The following is a 15,693-nucleotide window of genomic DNA, read 5'->3' as shown; positions in this document are numbered from 1 at the left end:
AGGTTTATTTAAATCTCCTTTCTGGGAATAAAAATACTATGGATTTGTAGTTTATCTGGTATGTTCTCATAGCGTGAGTAACGATCTCCTGCAACTTTCCATGTTCTAATCAGAAATAAGTCCTTGGGCTGATTTTTAGAAAGTGTATTGAAGTCATATACCTGAATGTTTATGAATCAAATCAAATAGATCTTAATGTTTACAATGACACCTCATTTTTAAAATTAAATCCTATCACTCAGATTTATCATATAAATATTTTCACTAGATACCCTTTGAGTGTTTCTTAAATGCAAATCCATATTTAAAAGAATGTTTGCTGCTATTCTGATATTTAAAAGAATGTGATGAGTCTCTACAGGCTATGCCAAAAGGAGGAATTCTAGTAAATATTTCGAGCAAAATTCAAAGTTTTAGAAAAAGTGTATACTTTTCCAGGATAACTATGAATTAAAAGTCTTATCGTGGTCTTCCTCAACTCCTATTCATTGTCCTCTTACATTAATATATTGAAAATTTGCCTACTTTAGACATATCTAAATTCATTCTAAGGATAATCATAAAATTAACTATACTCCAACTGGGTATCATCATTTAAAAATTTAAATGTATAATGGCTAGGTATTTGTCTTTATGTAATATATTTAACTTTCATTTTTTTCATTTTCTTTTTAGGATTTCTAAAACCAATTTATTAGAACGAAAACAGAAACATGGCTCACTATATTACATTTATTTGGGTAGTTTTGGTCCTGCTTCTCCAGAAGTCTGTATTAGCTGAAGATGGGGAAATAAGATCAAGTAAGTACTATCCGCATTGTCCCTTAACTGATAGGAAAAGTTTTCCTTAGAAGTAATTTTGAGATGATTCAATAGCAGTAGTTTATTCTGTTAACCCCTCAGGCTTTGGAATAAACAGTTTGGTACTAAGTCCATATTTAGCCAGTTTTGAACTGTGCGATATGGATAAAGAAAATAACTGCCTCGTAGGTTGGTTATCAGGACTGAATGAAATACTGCATGTAAATGGCCTAGTGCAGGGACATCTCAGTAAATGCTGACTACTGTTTTGATTGCCTGCAGGAAAGGTTGCATTAGAGATAGGAAGCTGTATTCACTGTACTTTTGTTGCCCAGGCCATACTTATTTTTAAAAGTTTGCTTATTTTCGTATTTTAAAACTCATAAAGATCCTACTATAATAAATTAACTGGTTTCTATGATACTTAATCAGATGGTTTGACAATTTGATTCAACTTGGCTTAAAATTTATTAAAACGATAATATTTAATATTTGCATAGTACTTTTATAGTTTAATCCACCCAAACACTCTGCAAGGTAAATACCCTTATCTCTGTTTTTTGAGTGGGAAAAGAGACTCACAAAATTTGAGGGGCTCACCTAGTGTCATACAGCTTGTGAGAACAGGAACTAGTATTTGAATTGTGCTTTTGACCTTCAGTTCCATTCCTTGTCTATGACACTGTTCATCTCTCTAAGGAGGAAGTGTCTTGGAGAGGTATTATTTCTGGGCTTACAAAGGGCAATACTTTTGGACCCATGCTCTTGGCTAATCTTTCTGTTATGAAATATATGCTCTGTGGCTTTGTGACAGTGAGAAGTGTAGGAAGGGCCAAAAATAACCCTGTAAGAGCCATAACCACTGAATCAGGTGGCACACAAACATTAGCGGGTACAGACAACAATGCGTCTCAGTATTTAAGAAGGACCAACATTGCAGAGCTCTGCAAACAAAATTTTCTGTTTTTTTACCTCCCTTCCCTGATCCCCCAATCCCCCCACTGCCAAACTCCAATAAAAGCATAACCCTTTAATCCCACCCAGTTCAGCTTCCAAAAATAACAGAAGAATTGCATTCCCTTGGGTTAGCAAATTTGCCTCTGGGAAGAATTCTATTTCTGTTGTCCCTGCCCCTGAACTCTGGCAGAGGTTGTTGGAATTGTGTCCCTCCCACTCTTCAGAGGATACTACCACCTTACCAGTAATGTCATAATCACAGTTAAGTTTTTGTAGCAGTAGTGCTTGTTTTTGCTGGCACCTCTGATGGGTGGGTTAAGATAATCATAAAATTGGGGCCTCTCATGTGAGCCTTGTCAACATCCCAGATGTGTACATGGACGGAGATAGTGCTCAACCAAACTGTTTTTTCTTTTAGTCTATGTCTGTCTTTCATCTTGGGTTAGAATGTTCTCCTCTTCACCTGGCTGAAGCTCTCCTTTCTGATCTCTGATTACCTGTCAGTCTTCCCATAATCCTTCTCTGACCTCCCACAGGTAATTTGCTACCTGCTCCTAAATGTTCTCATAGTATTTTGTACTTTCCTTGACCAGTCATTTGTCTGTCTTACTAGGCTATGAGCTTTTTGAGATATCTTATGTATCTTTGAACCCAATATTTAGCATGAGGTTAGGCACAGAGTAGATATTCAATATATATACACTAAAAAAATGAAAAAGGATTAGAAACATGCTATGTGTTCTGTAGAAAAGAGAGTGAAGAAGTTTTTTTTCTTTTTCTTTCCACAACTGGTTATAACTTGTTTAGATGTAACTTGCACCAAAGAAAGTCCTTTCTTTCCCAGTAGAACTCTAACATGTGTTGACCACATGTGTTTCCTGGTGTCTTGAAACAAGAATCTTTATCTTTACAGAGAAAGAAATAGCTTTATATTCTTGAATATAGACTCACATTCACAAGCTGATGTTTTGATTACACTATTGGCTGAAGATGATCAGACCTTTTGAAACTCATCTTGGATGTAATGAAAGAGTTGACTACTTTGGTGATCTTGGTTTATTTAACTTTTATCAACTATGTCAAAGAGTATGGAATTTGGGGGCTAGTTAAGTACTGAAGCTGGCAAAAAAATTTGTTTTTATTTTTCTCTCTATTTGTTGGTTTGAGTTTTTTGTAAATATTTCAGTTTAGTATTAAACTAAACATATTTCATTGATAAAAATAAGCAGTAATATTAGTGTATGGCTGAAAATCATACATATTTAAAATATCCTTTTTACTTAACAGATGAGCTCTGATGGTTTTCTTTTTCACTTAGGTTGCCGTACTGCTCCAACAGATTTAGTTTTCATCTTAGATGGCTCTTACAGTGTTGGCCCGGAAAACTTTGAAATAGTGAAAAAGTGGCTTGTCAATATCACAAAAAACTTTGACATAGGACCGAAGTTTATTCAAGTAGGAGTGGTCCAGTACAGTGACTACCCTGTGCTGGAGATTCCCCTTGGAAGCTATGATTCTGGAGAGAATCTGATGGCAGCTATGAAATCCATACACTACTTAGGAGGAAACACAAGGACTGGAAAGGCCATCCAGTTTGCACTTGATTACCTTTTTGCCAAGTCTTCACGATTTCTGACTAAGATAGCAGTGGTACTTACGGATGGTAAATCCCAAGACGAAGTGAAGGATGCAGCAGAAGCAGCAAGAGACAGTAACATAATATTATTTGCTATTGGTGTTGGTTCAGAAACAGAAGATGCGGAACTTAGAGCTATTGCCAACAAGCCTTCATCTACTTATGTGTTTTATGTGGAAGACTATATTGCAATATCCAAAATAAGGGAAGTGATGAAGCAGAAACTTTGTGAAGGTAAGCCTTAATATAATTTGGAAACAATTAAAAATTGTACTTTTTACATTTGGTATAACCTGTTCACTAACACTGGTATAGACAATTATATTTAACATCAATTTATGTTAGAATTAAGGTGAGCACAAATTTTGTGTTTTACTTATTCTGGATCACTTACGTGTTTGGAAACAGTTACTTATAACATCTACATAAGGAACATATAATATTTTGTTATGTTTTTTATTTTTCCTTTCAATTACAACATGTCTATTGTGGAGATGGTAGAAATAAAGACATAAAGAATAAATATATACATATTAGCCACACATAATCATATCATTCCTCTTAATGACTTTTTCCATATTTTTTATTCCAGTCTCTTTTCCTTTTTCCCAGTTTGTCCTAGAGTTTACTTATCTGCCAATATCAGGATACTATTTTATATATAATTTCATACTCTTTTTTTATGTTATTATATACTCTATTGTATATGTAATTTTCATACTTTATTACCATGATAAAAGACAGTCTTCTACTGTAATTTATTTTAAAATTTCCCTGTTTTTGTACATTTAGTTTATTTCTACCTTTTGCTAATCTAAATAACAATAGTGATTATTCCTGTACATAATTCTTAATGGGAATCTCTCATTATTTCTAAGGAAAAAAGGGTCAAATTACTGACATTTTTAAAGGTCTGGAAAAATGTTAAAAATTACACTTAAGAAAGGCTTAATAGCCTTTCAAAGAACATTTGAAAATAAAGTACTTAACAATCTATTAATTATGTTTATATCATTTCATAAAATTTAACTTCATGTTCATGATAACTGTATGGTATGGGAAAGTTCCAATATTTGATAAACATTAATCCTATTAGGGCATAGACATGCTTATATTCAGATTATTTTGGGGGAGAGTAATTTGTTTGTATCTTTTATTTCAGTATTCTAGGTATTTAATATAACACATACTTGAAAAAGAAATATTCATATAAAATGAAAAGGCTTTTTCCCCTAGTTTGCCTACACAAATTCCAAAAGTAGGTTGGTTCACATTCGATAGAAAAATCTCTGTATGTTTGTGGGTTAGGAAACAAATTATATCATTAATTTCTCTATTTTCTTCATATTTGTTTGGGAGGTATGGTAGAGAAAAACATATTAAAGATTTTCTTTAGAATATTTACTTAAGAGAGTATAGAAAATTAAACATCTTTCCCCAAACTTTAAAGAAATGCACCTTAACAAGTAAAATTGTCATCATACTTTATTTATGAGTCTCTAACAGTAAGACTGTGTGTTGACTTCTGTCATCCTGAACAGGCCAGAAGGATTTAGGTTTTTAATATGTTGTCAGATTCATTAGAATTGTTTGATTTTGAAGCCAGATATATTTTATTATTAAAATTAAGTTTTCCTGGAGAAATTTCACTTATTATTAGTTTTTGCCCTAAAACATGAATTTAACTGATTAAATATGTCTGTTCAGTATTTGCTTGAAAAACTTTTTCTGTAGATATGTATTTTGGTAAATACATTCCATTTCAAAAACTCTAATTGCACATGAAAGAGTAGCTGTGCTTAAAAGGGTGTGCTTGTAAGAAATTCTCTCAGCTAAAATTAAATTTGAAATTTTGCCAAATATTTCTTTTTCCATACTCAATAAAAGAATGTAAGTAATGTCTGTGTCTATTCAGTTTACATATATGCTGCACAATAGCTGTCTTTTAAAATGTAGTTTTTGATGTTGTACTTATAGAATACATGTGTTTTGTGCACTTGAATTTTTATCCTGTACTAGACTAATTAATGCACTACACTAATGCATTGTTGTATTACAGCAGCCTCAAATCATGTAATTTGTATTTGAATCATTTGACAAATTCACATGCTTTTTTTGACAAATAGTTAACTTCTGCTGTGAGGTGCTTAACATATAGGATTACTGCTTCCTAATACTATTTGTTTTATACTCTGCTGCAGTTGATTCATAATGGACAGAATATTATTTACATGTTTGTTGCCACACAGTTTATTTCATCTTCATGGACCTACTGTTTCCATGGAGGAGCTGTCTCCAATACTTTCCTTATGTCAGGGCCACCAATTTTGTGATGGGCCATGGTTTGTTTATCTGTGTGAGAGGCTATTACTACCACCACTCCTACGTCGTCCCCCACATGCTGCACCCTCACATAAAACACATAATATGAGATCTATCCTCTTAACAAAATTTTAAGTGTCTAGTATTGTAAAGTGTAAGTACAAGGTTGGACAGCAGATCCTTAGAACTTTTTCATCTTGTTTGACTGAAATTTTATACCCATTGAGCAATTCCCCATTTTCCCCCTCCCCAGCCACTGGCAACCGCCATTCTACTTTCTGTTTCTATGAGTTCGATCACTTTAAATGCCTAATGTCCTCAAGGTTTATCCATGTGGTAATAATACCTGACAGCCTTTCCTTGTTTTTATGATTGAATAATATTTAATTATATGTGTATACCACAATTTTCTTGTCCATTCATCCATCCATGGACATTTAGGTTGTTTCCACCTCTTGGCTATGGTTTTTATTCAATACTGCAGTGGACATGGGAGTTCAATATCTCTTTGAGATCCTGTTTTCAATTCTTTTAAATATATACCCAGAAGTACGATTGCTGTGTCGTATGGTAGTTTTACTTCTATTTTTTTGTTTGTTTGTTTTTTTGTGTGACCGGTAAGGGGATTAGAACCCGTGGCTTGGTGTCGCCTGCACCACGCTCAGCTGGTGAGCACACTGGCCATCCCTATATAGGATCCAAACCCGCGAGCGCTGCTGTGCTCCCAGTGCCTCACTCTCCCTAGTGAGCCACGGGGTCGGCCCTTTACTTCTAATTTTATGAGGAATCTCTGTACTGTTTTCTGTAGTGGCTGAAACATTTTCCATTTTCACCAATAGTGCACAAGGGTTCCAATTTGTTCTCTTTCTCTCCAACACTTGCTGTTTTCTTTCTCTATATTCTTTCTTCCATGAGCATGAGATGCTTTCCATTTATTTGTGTCTTTTTTAACTTAACTTCTTTCATCAATGTCTTACAGTTTTTAGTGTATGAGTCTTTCATCTCCTTGGTTAAGTTTATTTCTAAGTTTTATTCTTTTTGATGCTGTTGTAAACAGAACTATTTTCTTAATTTCCTTTTCAAATTGTTTGTTTTTAGTGTACTAAAACAGAACTGATTTTTGTATGTTGATTTTTTTTTTTAATCTTGTGACTGGAATTGCTTTTTTTGTTTAATAGGTTTCCTTTTGTATGGAATCTTTTGTGTGTAATTTTTAGGGTTTTCTAGATGTACGATCATGTCATCTATGAACAGAACTAATTTTACTTCTTCCTTTTCTGATTTGGATTCTTTTATTTCTTTTCCTTGCCTAATTGCTCTGGCTAGTACAATGTCCAATGGAAGTGGTGAGAGTGTGGACATCCTTGTCTTGTTTTTGATCTTACATAAAAACCATTCAGCTTTTCACTGTTGAGTATGATGTTAGCTGTGAGTTTTTCATACATATGGCCTTTATCATGTTAAGGTAATTTCCTTTTATTCCTATTTGTTAAGTGTTTTTTTTTTTTTTATCATAAAAGGCTGTTGAATTTTTTCAAGTGCTTTTTCTCTATCTGTTGAGATGATCATGTATTTTAATTCTTAGTTCTCTTAATGGCATGTATCATATTAACTGATTTTTGTATATTGAACCATTTTTCATCCCAGGAATGAATGCCCCTTGGTCATGGTGTGTGATCCTTTTGATGTGTTATTGAATTCAGTTTGTTGAGGATTTTGCATCTGTGTTCATCAGGAATATTGCCCTGTAGTTTTCATTTTTTTGTAGTGTCTTTTTTCTGGCTTTGGTATCAGGATAATGCTGGCCTTATAAAGGGAGTTTGGAAGTGTTCTTTCCTCTTCAATTTTTTGGAAGAGTGTGAGAAGGATTGGTATTAATTCTTCACGTGTTTGGTAGAATTCACTAGGGAAGCCACCTGGAGCTGATCTTTTCTCTGTTGGGAGGTTTTGATTACTGATTCAATCTTTTTACTTGTTATACGTCTGTTCAGATATTCTATTTTTTTTCTTATTTCAGTTTTGGTAGGCTGTATATTTCTAGGGATTTATCTATTTATTCTAGGTTACCAATTCATAGGTATATAGTTATTCATAGTAGTTTCATAATTCTTTTTATTTCCGTGGCATCAATTGTAATGACTCCTCTTTCGCTTCTGATTTTATTTGAGGCTTCTCTCTTTTTTACTTAATCTAGCTAAAGGTTTGTCAATTTTGTTGATCTTTCAAAAAAAGCAACTCAGTTTTATTTTCTATTTTTTAAATTCTTTATTTCATTGTTTCTGCTCTAATCTAAATTATTTCCTTTCTTCAGCTAACTTTGAACTTAGTTTCCTCTTTTTTTAGCTCCTTGAGGTGTAAAGTTAGGTTGTTTACTTGAGATCTTTATTCTTTTCTAATGTAGATATTTACTGATATAAACTTCCCTCTTAGTACTGCTTTTCCTGCATTCCCTAAGTTTTAGTATATCGTGTTTTTGTTTTAGTTTATCTTCAGATATTTTCTAACTTCCCATCTGATGTCTTCTTTAATCCAATGGATGTTAAAGAGTGTATTGTTTAACTTCTACGTATTTGTGAATTTTTCAGTTTTCTTTTTGACATTAATTTCTAGTTTTATTTTATTGCGGATGGAAAATATATTGGTATGATTTCAATCTTCAAAAGTAGGACTTGTTTTGTGATCTAACATATGACCTACCCTGGAGAATGTTCTATATGCACTTGAGAAGAATGTGTTCTGCTGCTGTTGGGTAGAATATTATTTATATTTTATATATCTCTATCTCTATCTATCTATCTATCTATCCATCCATCCATCTATCTGTAGGTCCATTTGGTCTTCAGTGTTATTCAAGTCTTCTATTTCCTTATTGATTCTCTTTTTAAATGTTCTAATTATTATTGAAAGTGGGGTATGAAATTCCCTACTATTACTGTGTTGCTGCCTATTTCCCCCTTCAGTTCAATTTGCATTTCAGTAGAAGTCCCAAGTGTAAGGTGCAGTTATCAGAAGCTATGGCCAAGATGAATAATCACACAGAAGTAATAACTGGCTGCAGGAATGGATAAGACAGTCAAAGAGGAGGTGGGGAATGCAAGGACAGACTGTGAGGAGTGCCCTCATTAAAGGACAGGTTGAGGGAGAGGAGCCCGCAAAGAGAGAATGAAAAACTGGGGGGGAAAAAAAAGAAAGGAAGCTATTAAGATGGTTTTAATCGTGGAAGTTGAGTGAGAATTTCAAGATGGACTAGTTATGGGGTCTAAAGTTGCAATGAAGTAGATAGGGTGAGGAATGCGAGAAGCATTTGGATTCAGAGATTAGGAACTCATTGTGACTTTGAGGGAGTTGTTTCAGTAAATTGACAGAACTACTTTGGGATCTGTAATAGGAACTAAAGTAGGGATTAATGAAAAAAAAATATGTGGGTAGAATATGAGGCCCAGCTTGGGTCAGGATGAATTAGTAAATAATACAGCCAATCTGTGTGGTGTGAATTTTCTCAGCAATGGTTGGGAGCAAGGGAGTAGGAACAAAGAAAATAAAAGATGGTGAAGGGTTTTGTTTATGAATCTTCCACACTTTCTTCCTATAGACATTATTTGATGAAGGCTGGCATCAGATTCGTCTCTTAGTCGTAATAACTTCGTATAGCATACATTATACGAAGTTATACGAAACTTATATTGTCAAGGGCTTGTCGTAACCCCAAAATTTGAATTTTCCATTTATTTAAAGAAACATAATATGTTTGTATTTTGTATGAAAGGCAATGTTTGGATATTCATTGGAAAAAGTAGAATAACAATGGCATGATTCAGAAAATATACAAATTATAGCATATAGACCTTGCTGTCAGTGTTTATAATTAAATCTAGATGCAGTTGTATTATTATCTAGTTAATTATTGCTAGGGAAGGAAAAAACAAGACAACATTCAGGATAATTTTCATTAGTAATGTTTAAAGCTGGTGTAAACAACCCATTCTCCCCCCTGTCTCTGAAATGTTATATATAATAGCTGTCACCTAATTACATATTTTATTCTCATAACCCCTCCATCTTTTTAAGTATCAGTAGGTATGCTAGTGGGATAGAAAATTGGTACAGCCACTTTGAAAAAGTTTTTGGCACTATCTACGAGAGCAAAGTGAACTTCTGTTCTATGAAACAGCAATTCTACTCTTAGACACTCAACTGTGAGAAATAAACTCATATCTCCACCAAGAGACATTCAAGAATACTCATAGCAACTTTATTTATAATAGCCAAAATCTGGAAACAACTCAAAGGACTGCCCACAGGAAAATGAATCAATACATAAAAGTATAAGTCATGCAATGGGATCCAACACAGTAACAGAAAAGAACAAACCACTTTTATGTGCAACACCATGGATGATTTCACAGACACTACGTCAAGTAAAAGAAGTCAAATGCCCCCCAAAATAGAGTATATGCTTCATTTATATTAAGTTCAAAAACAGGTAAAATGAAATTCGTAAGTGGTAATAGATGTTAAGACAGTGGTGGCCTCTATTGGTGGTGGTGGTTACTGTCTGTGAAGGAACGTACGGTAGCTTTTAAGGTGCTAGAAGTGCTCTTTGTCTTGCTTGGGTGCTAGTTATATGAATGTATACATATGTGCGAATCGAGCTGTACACTTGAGATTAGGACATTTTACTGAAAACAGGTGGTACCTTAATAAAAAAAAGTTTTTAAAAATTCAGTAAAAAAGACAAGTTCATTGATTTATGGATTGAAACTGTGTAATGCAGCACTACTAGGAACACTTATTCCCTGCTTCTCATGTTTTCATATGTCAACTAGAATAACTCTTCTGGTCTCTCTTCCCAAACTTTCACTCTTATCACTAAATGAGAAGTCAGTTTTCTGATTAGTGAGTGGGTTTGATAAAAATAGCAGGCCATGGTTGGCAAGGGCCTTCTGCTTTCTTCTCTTGGGATCCACGGGTGTGGGAAGCTGGTGTGTTCTGATTCCCTCTCTAGACCATATGTGAGGTTAGTAGGCAGGCCTGTCTATGAGAAGGGGTAGAAAATAATTTAGCCTGCATTGCTGGGAGGGTGAGGTTGACTATGGTGTGCAGTTTCATGAAACTNTCTATCTATCTATCTATCTATCCATCCATCCATCTATCTGTAGGTCCATTTGGTCTTCAGTGTTATTCAAGTCTTCTATTTCCTTATTGATTCTCTTTTTAAATGTTCTAATTATTATTGAAAGTGGGGTATGAAATTCCCTACTATTACTGTGTTGCTGCCTATTTCCCCCTTCAGTTCAATTTGCATTTCAGTAGAAGTCCCAAGTGTAAGGTGCAGTTATCAGAAGCTATGGCCAAGATGACTGAGATTTCTGTCAGGATGTCCAGTATTTTAGTTCCCATTATTTCATATCATAACACATAGGCGGTTAATTTCTCTGCTCTCGCTTGACGCTGGTTTCTCTCCATCTTCCCCTCCACTCCTGGTATACATATTCATGAATTCCCAAACACTGAAGTGGGGCAGGGGGAAATAAGATATGGGAGATGGGGTGAAATTTGGTGGATATGATAGAACTGGGTAAAATATTTTATAAAACCTCTTCAATTATTCAGGGAATCACTCTGTATCTTATCTGTAGATTAAAAGAATCTGAACCTAATCTGAATTGAAGGCAACTTATATTGTCAAGGGCTTGTCGTAACCCCAAAATTTGAATTTTCCATTTATTTAAAGAAACATAATATGTTTGTATTTTGTATGAAAGGCAATGTTTGGATATTCATTGGAAAAAGTAGAATAACAATGGCATGATTCAGAAAATATACAAATTATAGCATATAGACCTTGCTGTCAGTGTTTATAATTAAATCTAGATGCAGTTGTATTATTATCTAGTTAATTATTGCTAGGGAAGGAAAAAACAAGACAACATTTAGGATAATTTTCATTAGGAATGTTTAAAGCTGGTGTAAACAACCCATTCTCCCCCCTCTCTCTGAAATGTTATATATAATAGAGGTCACCTAATTACTAATTTTATTCTCATAACCCCTCCATCTTTTTAAGTATCAGTAGGTATGCTAGTGAGATTGAAAATTGGTACAGCCACTTTGAAAAAGTTTTTGGCACTATCTACGAGAGCAAAGTGAACTTCTGTTCTATGAAACAGCAATTCTACTCTTAGACACTCAACTGTGAGAAATAAGCTCATATCTCCACCAAGAGACATTCAAGAATACTCATAGCAACTTTATTTATAATAGCCAAAATCTGGAAACAACTCAAAGGACTGCCCACAGGAAAATGAATCAATACATAAAAGTATAAGTCATGCAATGGGATCCAACACAGTAACAGAAAAGAACAAACCACTTTTATGTGCAACACCATGGATGATTTCACAGACACTACGTCAAGTAAAAGAAGTCAAATGCCCCCCAAAATAGAGTATATGCTTCATTTATATTAAGTTCAAAAACAGGTAAAATGAAATTTGTCAGTGGTGATAGATGTTAAGACAGTGGTGGCCTCTATTGGTGGTGGTGGTTACCGTCTGTGAAGGAACATACGGTAGCTTTTAAGGTACTAGAAATGCTCTTTGTCTTGCCTGGGTGCTAGTTATATGAATGTATACATATGTGTGAATCGAGCTGTACACTTGAGATTAGGACATTTTACTGAAAGCAGGTGATACCTTAATAAAAAAAAGTTTTTAAAAATTCAGTAAAAAAGACAAGTTCATTGATTTATGGATTGAAACTGTGTAATGCAGCACTACTAGGAACACTTATTCCCTGCTTCTCATGTTTTCATATGTCAACTAGAATAACTCTTCTGGTCTCTCTTCCCAAACTTTCACTCTTATCACTAAATGAGAAGTCAGTTTTCTGATTAGTGAGTGGGTTTGATAAAAATAGCAGGCCATGGTTGGCAAGGGCCTTCTGCTTTCTTCTCTTGGGATCCACGGGTGTGGGAAGCTGGTGTGTTCTGATTCCCTCTCTAGACCATATGTGAGCTTAGTAGGCAGGCCTGTCTATGAGAAGGGGTAGAAAATAATTTAGCCTGCATTGCTGGGAGGGTGAGGTTGACTATGGTGTGCAGTTTCATGAAACTCACGGGAGCACACATCTAGCCAACGTGTTCTGTTTGCCTGAATCCTGTATGTCCCCACCAGTTAGCTCCAAGCTTACCAGGGGAAGAAGGATGTAATTGATTTGGGTCCCTTCAAAATGCAACATCTTAAGACCTGAAGGGAAAAATAACCCTCCCTTTCCAGGAATACATGTAATTTTATTTATAACAGACCCTTATTATATTCCCCATATTCTATGGTACAAGTTATAACTATACTTTTAGGGCTAATAAAAAGCATAGCATTACTTNGATATATTTGAAAATTATTGAAATAAAGCAATATATCCATAAGCCTAAATTATAGCAGTGGGAATGTAAATATAGAAATGAACTTGAGTCACGTTTAAGAGGCATATTGAATAGAACTTTGGTTTGTTATCGCAATTCGAGGAAAGAGACTTAGGTTTTGAAAAAAGAGAATGCTATTATCCAAGGGAAATAAGGACAGGAAGAAAGTTTGGGAATTAGTTGAAGTTCATTTATGTTACATAATCTGTTAGGCTTATTGTGAGACATCCTGGTAAAATTATTCTATCTAGTTTTAGAATTATAGGGCTTATGTATAGGAGAGAGGTTCAGGCTGTTGCTGTAGATATGGGAATAATCACACAGAAGTAATAACTGGCTGCAGGAATGGATAAGACAGTCAAAGAGGAGGTGGGGAATGCAAGGACAGACTGTGAGGAGTGCCCTCATTAAAGGACAGGTTGAGGGAGAGGAGCCCGCAAAGAGAGAATGAAAAACTGGGGGGGAAAAAAANTTATATTTTTTAGTATTTCCCCCTCAATTTGTCTTTTCTTATTGGAATAGTCCATATTAATCAACTTTTACTGCTTTTGCTTTATAGAATCTGTCTGTCCAACACGAATTCCAGTGGCAGCTCGCGATGAGAAAGGATTTGATATTCTTTTAGGTTTGGGTGTGAAGAAAAAGGTTAAGAAGAGAATCCAGCTTTCACCAACAAAGATAAAAGGATATGAAGTAACATCAAAAGTTGATTTATCAGAATTAACAAGGTAAACATTATATGTGGATACAACTTTTTAAAAATATATATCTATAGATGTGTTGAGAATTTTTTAGGCATATACATGTTCTTCTTTTTCTAGCAATGTTTTCCCAGAAGGCCTCCCTCCATCATATGTATTTGTATCCACTCAGAGATTTAAGGTCAAGAAAATATGGGATTTATGGAGAATATTAACCATCGATGGAAGGCCACAAATAGCAGTTACCTTAAATGGTGTGGACAAAACCTTATTATTTACAACAACCAGCATAATTAATGGCTCACAAGTGGCCATCTTTGCTGACACTCGAGTTAAGGTAAAGATGCCTAGGTATGATTATGATATTCATGGTATGATTATGGTATTAATAGTATGATTATGGTATTCATGGAGGAAACACCATCAGGTTTGTGTGTGTTGGGGGAAGAGAGCTATAATGTTAACATGACTGGAAAGATATGGACTTCATATTTTAATGTTGCTTTATTGAAGAAAAGCAACAGACAAAGGAAAACTGTTTTATAAATAATTTGGGGACAAGGGGTGAGGGGAACTAATGTGAGTACCTGCTAATAGGTGTCAGGCACATTTAATTATAATAACCATCCAACAAAGGAGCTATTGCTCCCATTTTGCTGACAAAGAAACCAATGTTCAAGGATTTTAAGTTCCCCTCAAAGTAACACAGCTAGTAAGTGGTGACATCAGGGACTGAATTTTGATCTGGTTGATTTCAAAGTCTATGTTGGGCTGTTTTATACCACCATGTCCTACAGGATATTGAGATAAAGACATATCTGTTAGAACCTTAAATACCAGATAGATAACATGTACAGAATGTACTTTAATTAGGAGGGCATTTTATTTTCCAAAAAGGAATATATATTTAACAAAATAGATAAACTAAAAAAAGTTTATTTCTAAGTCATGTGTTCAGAATGCAGATACAATGATAAAAGCAATTAAGTTTTGCTTTTATTATAATTATGATAGTTTAAAGATACATTATGTAATTTAGGAAATGTATATGGTTATATATGAAAATTATCATTTATATAATTTCTTGATTCAGTAAGCACATTAAATTAAAAAGATCGTTGTCTTCCATCTTCATTAAAGCTAATATGCTAGGTTTTGTAAGAAATAGTAAATGAATAAGGCATGTTTCTCATCTTCAAGGAGCTTATTTATAATGGCATATTCGAGCAACTGGTGTCAAATAGAAGTGCTAGGTGTTAGTGGAGTGTGGATGGAAAAATGGGTTCTAACACGAAATATGGGAAAATCTTCAGAAATGAGATGGCTTTTGGATTGGAACTGGAAGGATATATAGGATTTTGATGGAGAGAGATATAGGGCATGTTAAGTCAATGGTTCCTTGTTGAATAATCACGTCTGTAGTAAAATGCAGGGTTTCTATTTAGAGAATGAAACACGGTATTTCCTGTATTTGGAATATAAGATGTATGGAAGAAAAAGCTAGCGAGGTATGAGCCCAATTTGTGAGGAGCCTGGAAAGCTGTATGACCTGGTTTGGACTCTACCGAGTAGATGACAGGGTACCATCAAAAAGTCTTGATTATAGGTGTGTCATTGTCAAAGCCATCCTCTCCTTTTCTTCTTTTCTTCCTTTCAAAAACAATACTTTTAACTTTATCCTGGGTTTATGCCACATTCAGGAGATACAGAAATTAATAAGATGGGGCATCTCCTCTAACAAAACTCTAGTGAGAGAAATTAATTCTAGTGGAGGTATGAAGGATGGTTTGGAGATATATTTGAAAATTATTGAAATAAAGCAATATATCCATAAGCCTAAATTATAGCAGTGG

At 34.4% G+C, this 15,693-nt stretch overlaps 1 protein-coding gene across 1 annotated transcript in view; it reads left to right on the top strand.

Annotated features, from left to right (window-relative positions):
- Window positions 1-713: 713 nt before the first annotated feature.
- COL21A1 (collagen, type XXI, alpha 1) overlaps window positions 714-15,693 on the top strand; it is a 110,056-nt gene continuing 95,076 nt past the window's right edge. Inside the window, exons 1-4 of the mRNA XM_008575266.1 lie at window positions 714-801; window positions 3,077-3,628; window positions 13,699-13,867; window positions 13,961-14,177. Coding sequence (XP_008573488.1) covers window positions 714-801; window positions 3,077-3,628; window positions 13,699-13,867; window positions 13,961-14,177 — 1,026 coding nt within the window. The remainder of the gene's footprint in view (window positions 802-3,076; window positions 3,629-13,698; window positions 13,868-13,960; window positions 14,178-15,693) is intronic.

The sequence above is a fragment of the Galeopterus variegatus genome, unplaced genomic scaffold (assembly GCF_000696425.1).
Source record: "Galeopterus variegatus unplaced genomic scaffold, G_variegatus-3.0.2 Scaffold1164, whole genome shotgun sequence".
In the NCBI taxonomy this organism is placed as follows: Eukaryota; Metazoa; Chordata; class Mammalia; order Dermoptera; family Cynocephalidae; genus Galeopterus; species Galeopterus variegatus.
Note: the sequence above shows the minus strand (reverse complement) of the source record. Positions and strands in the feature narration are given on the sequence as shown.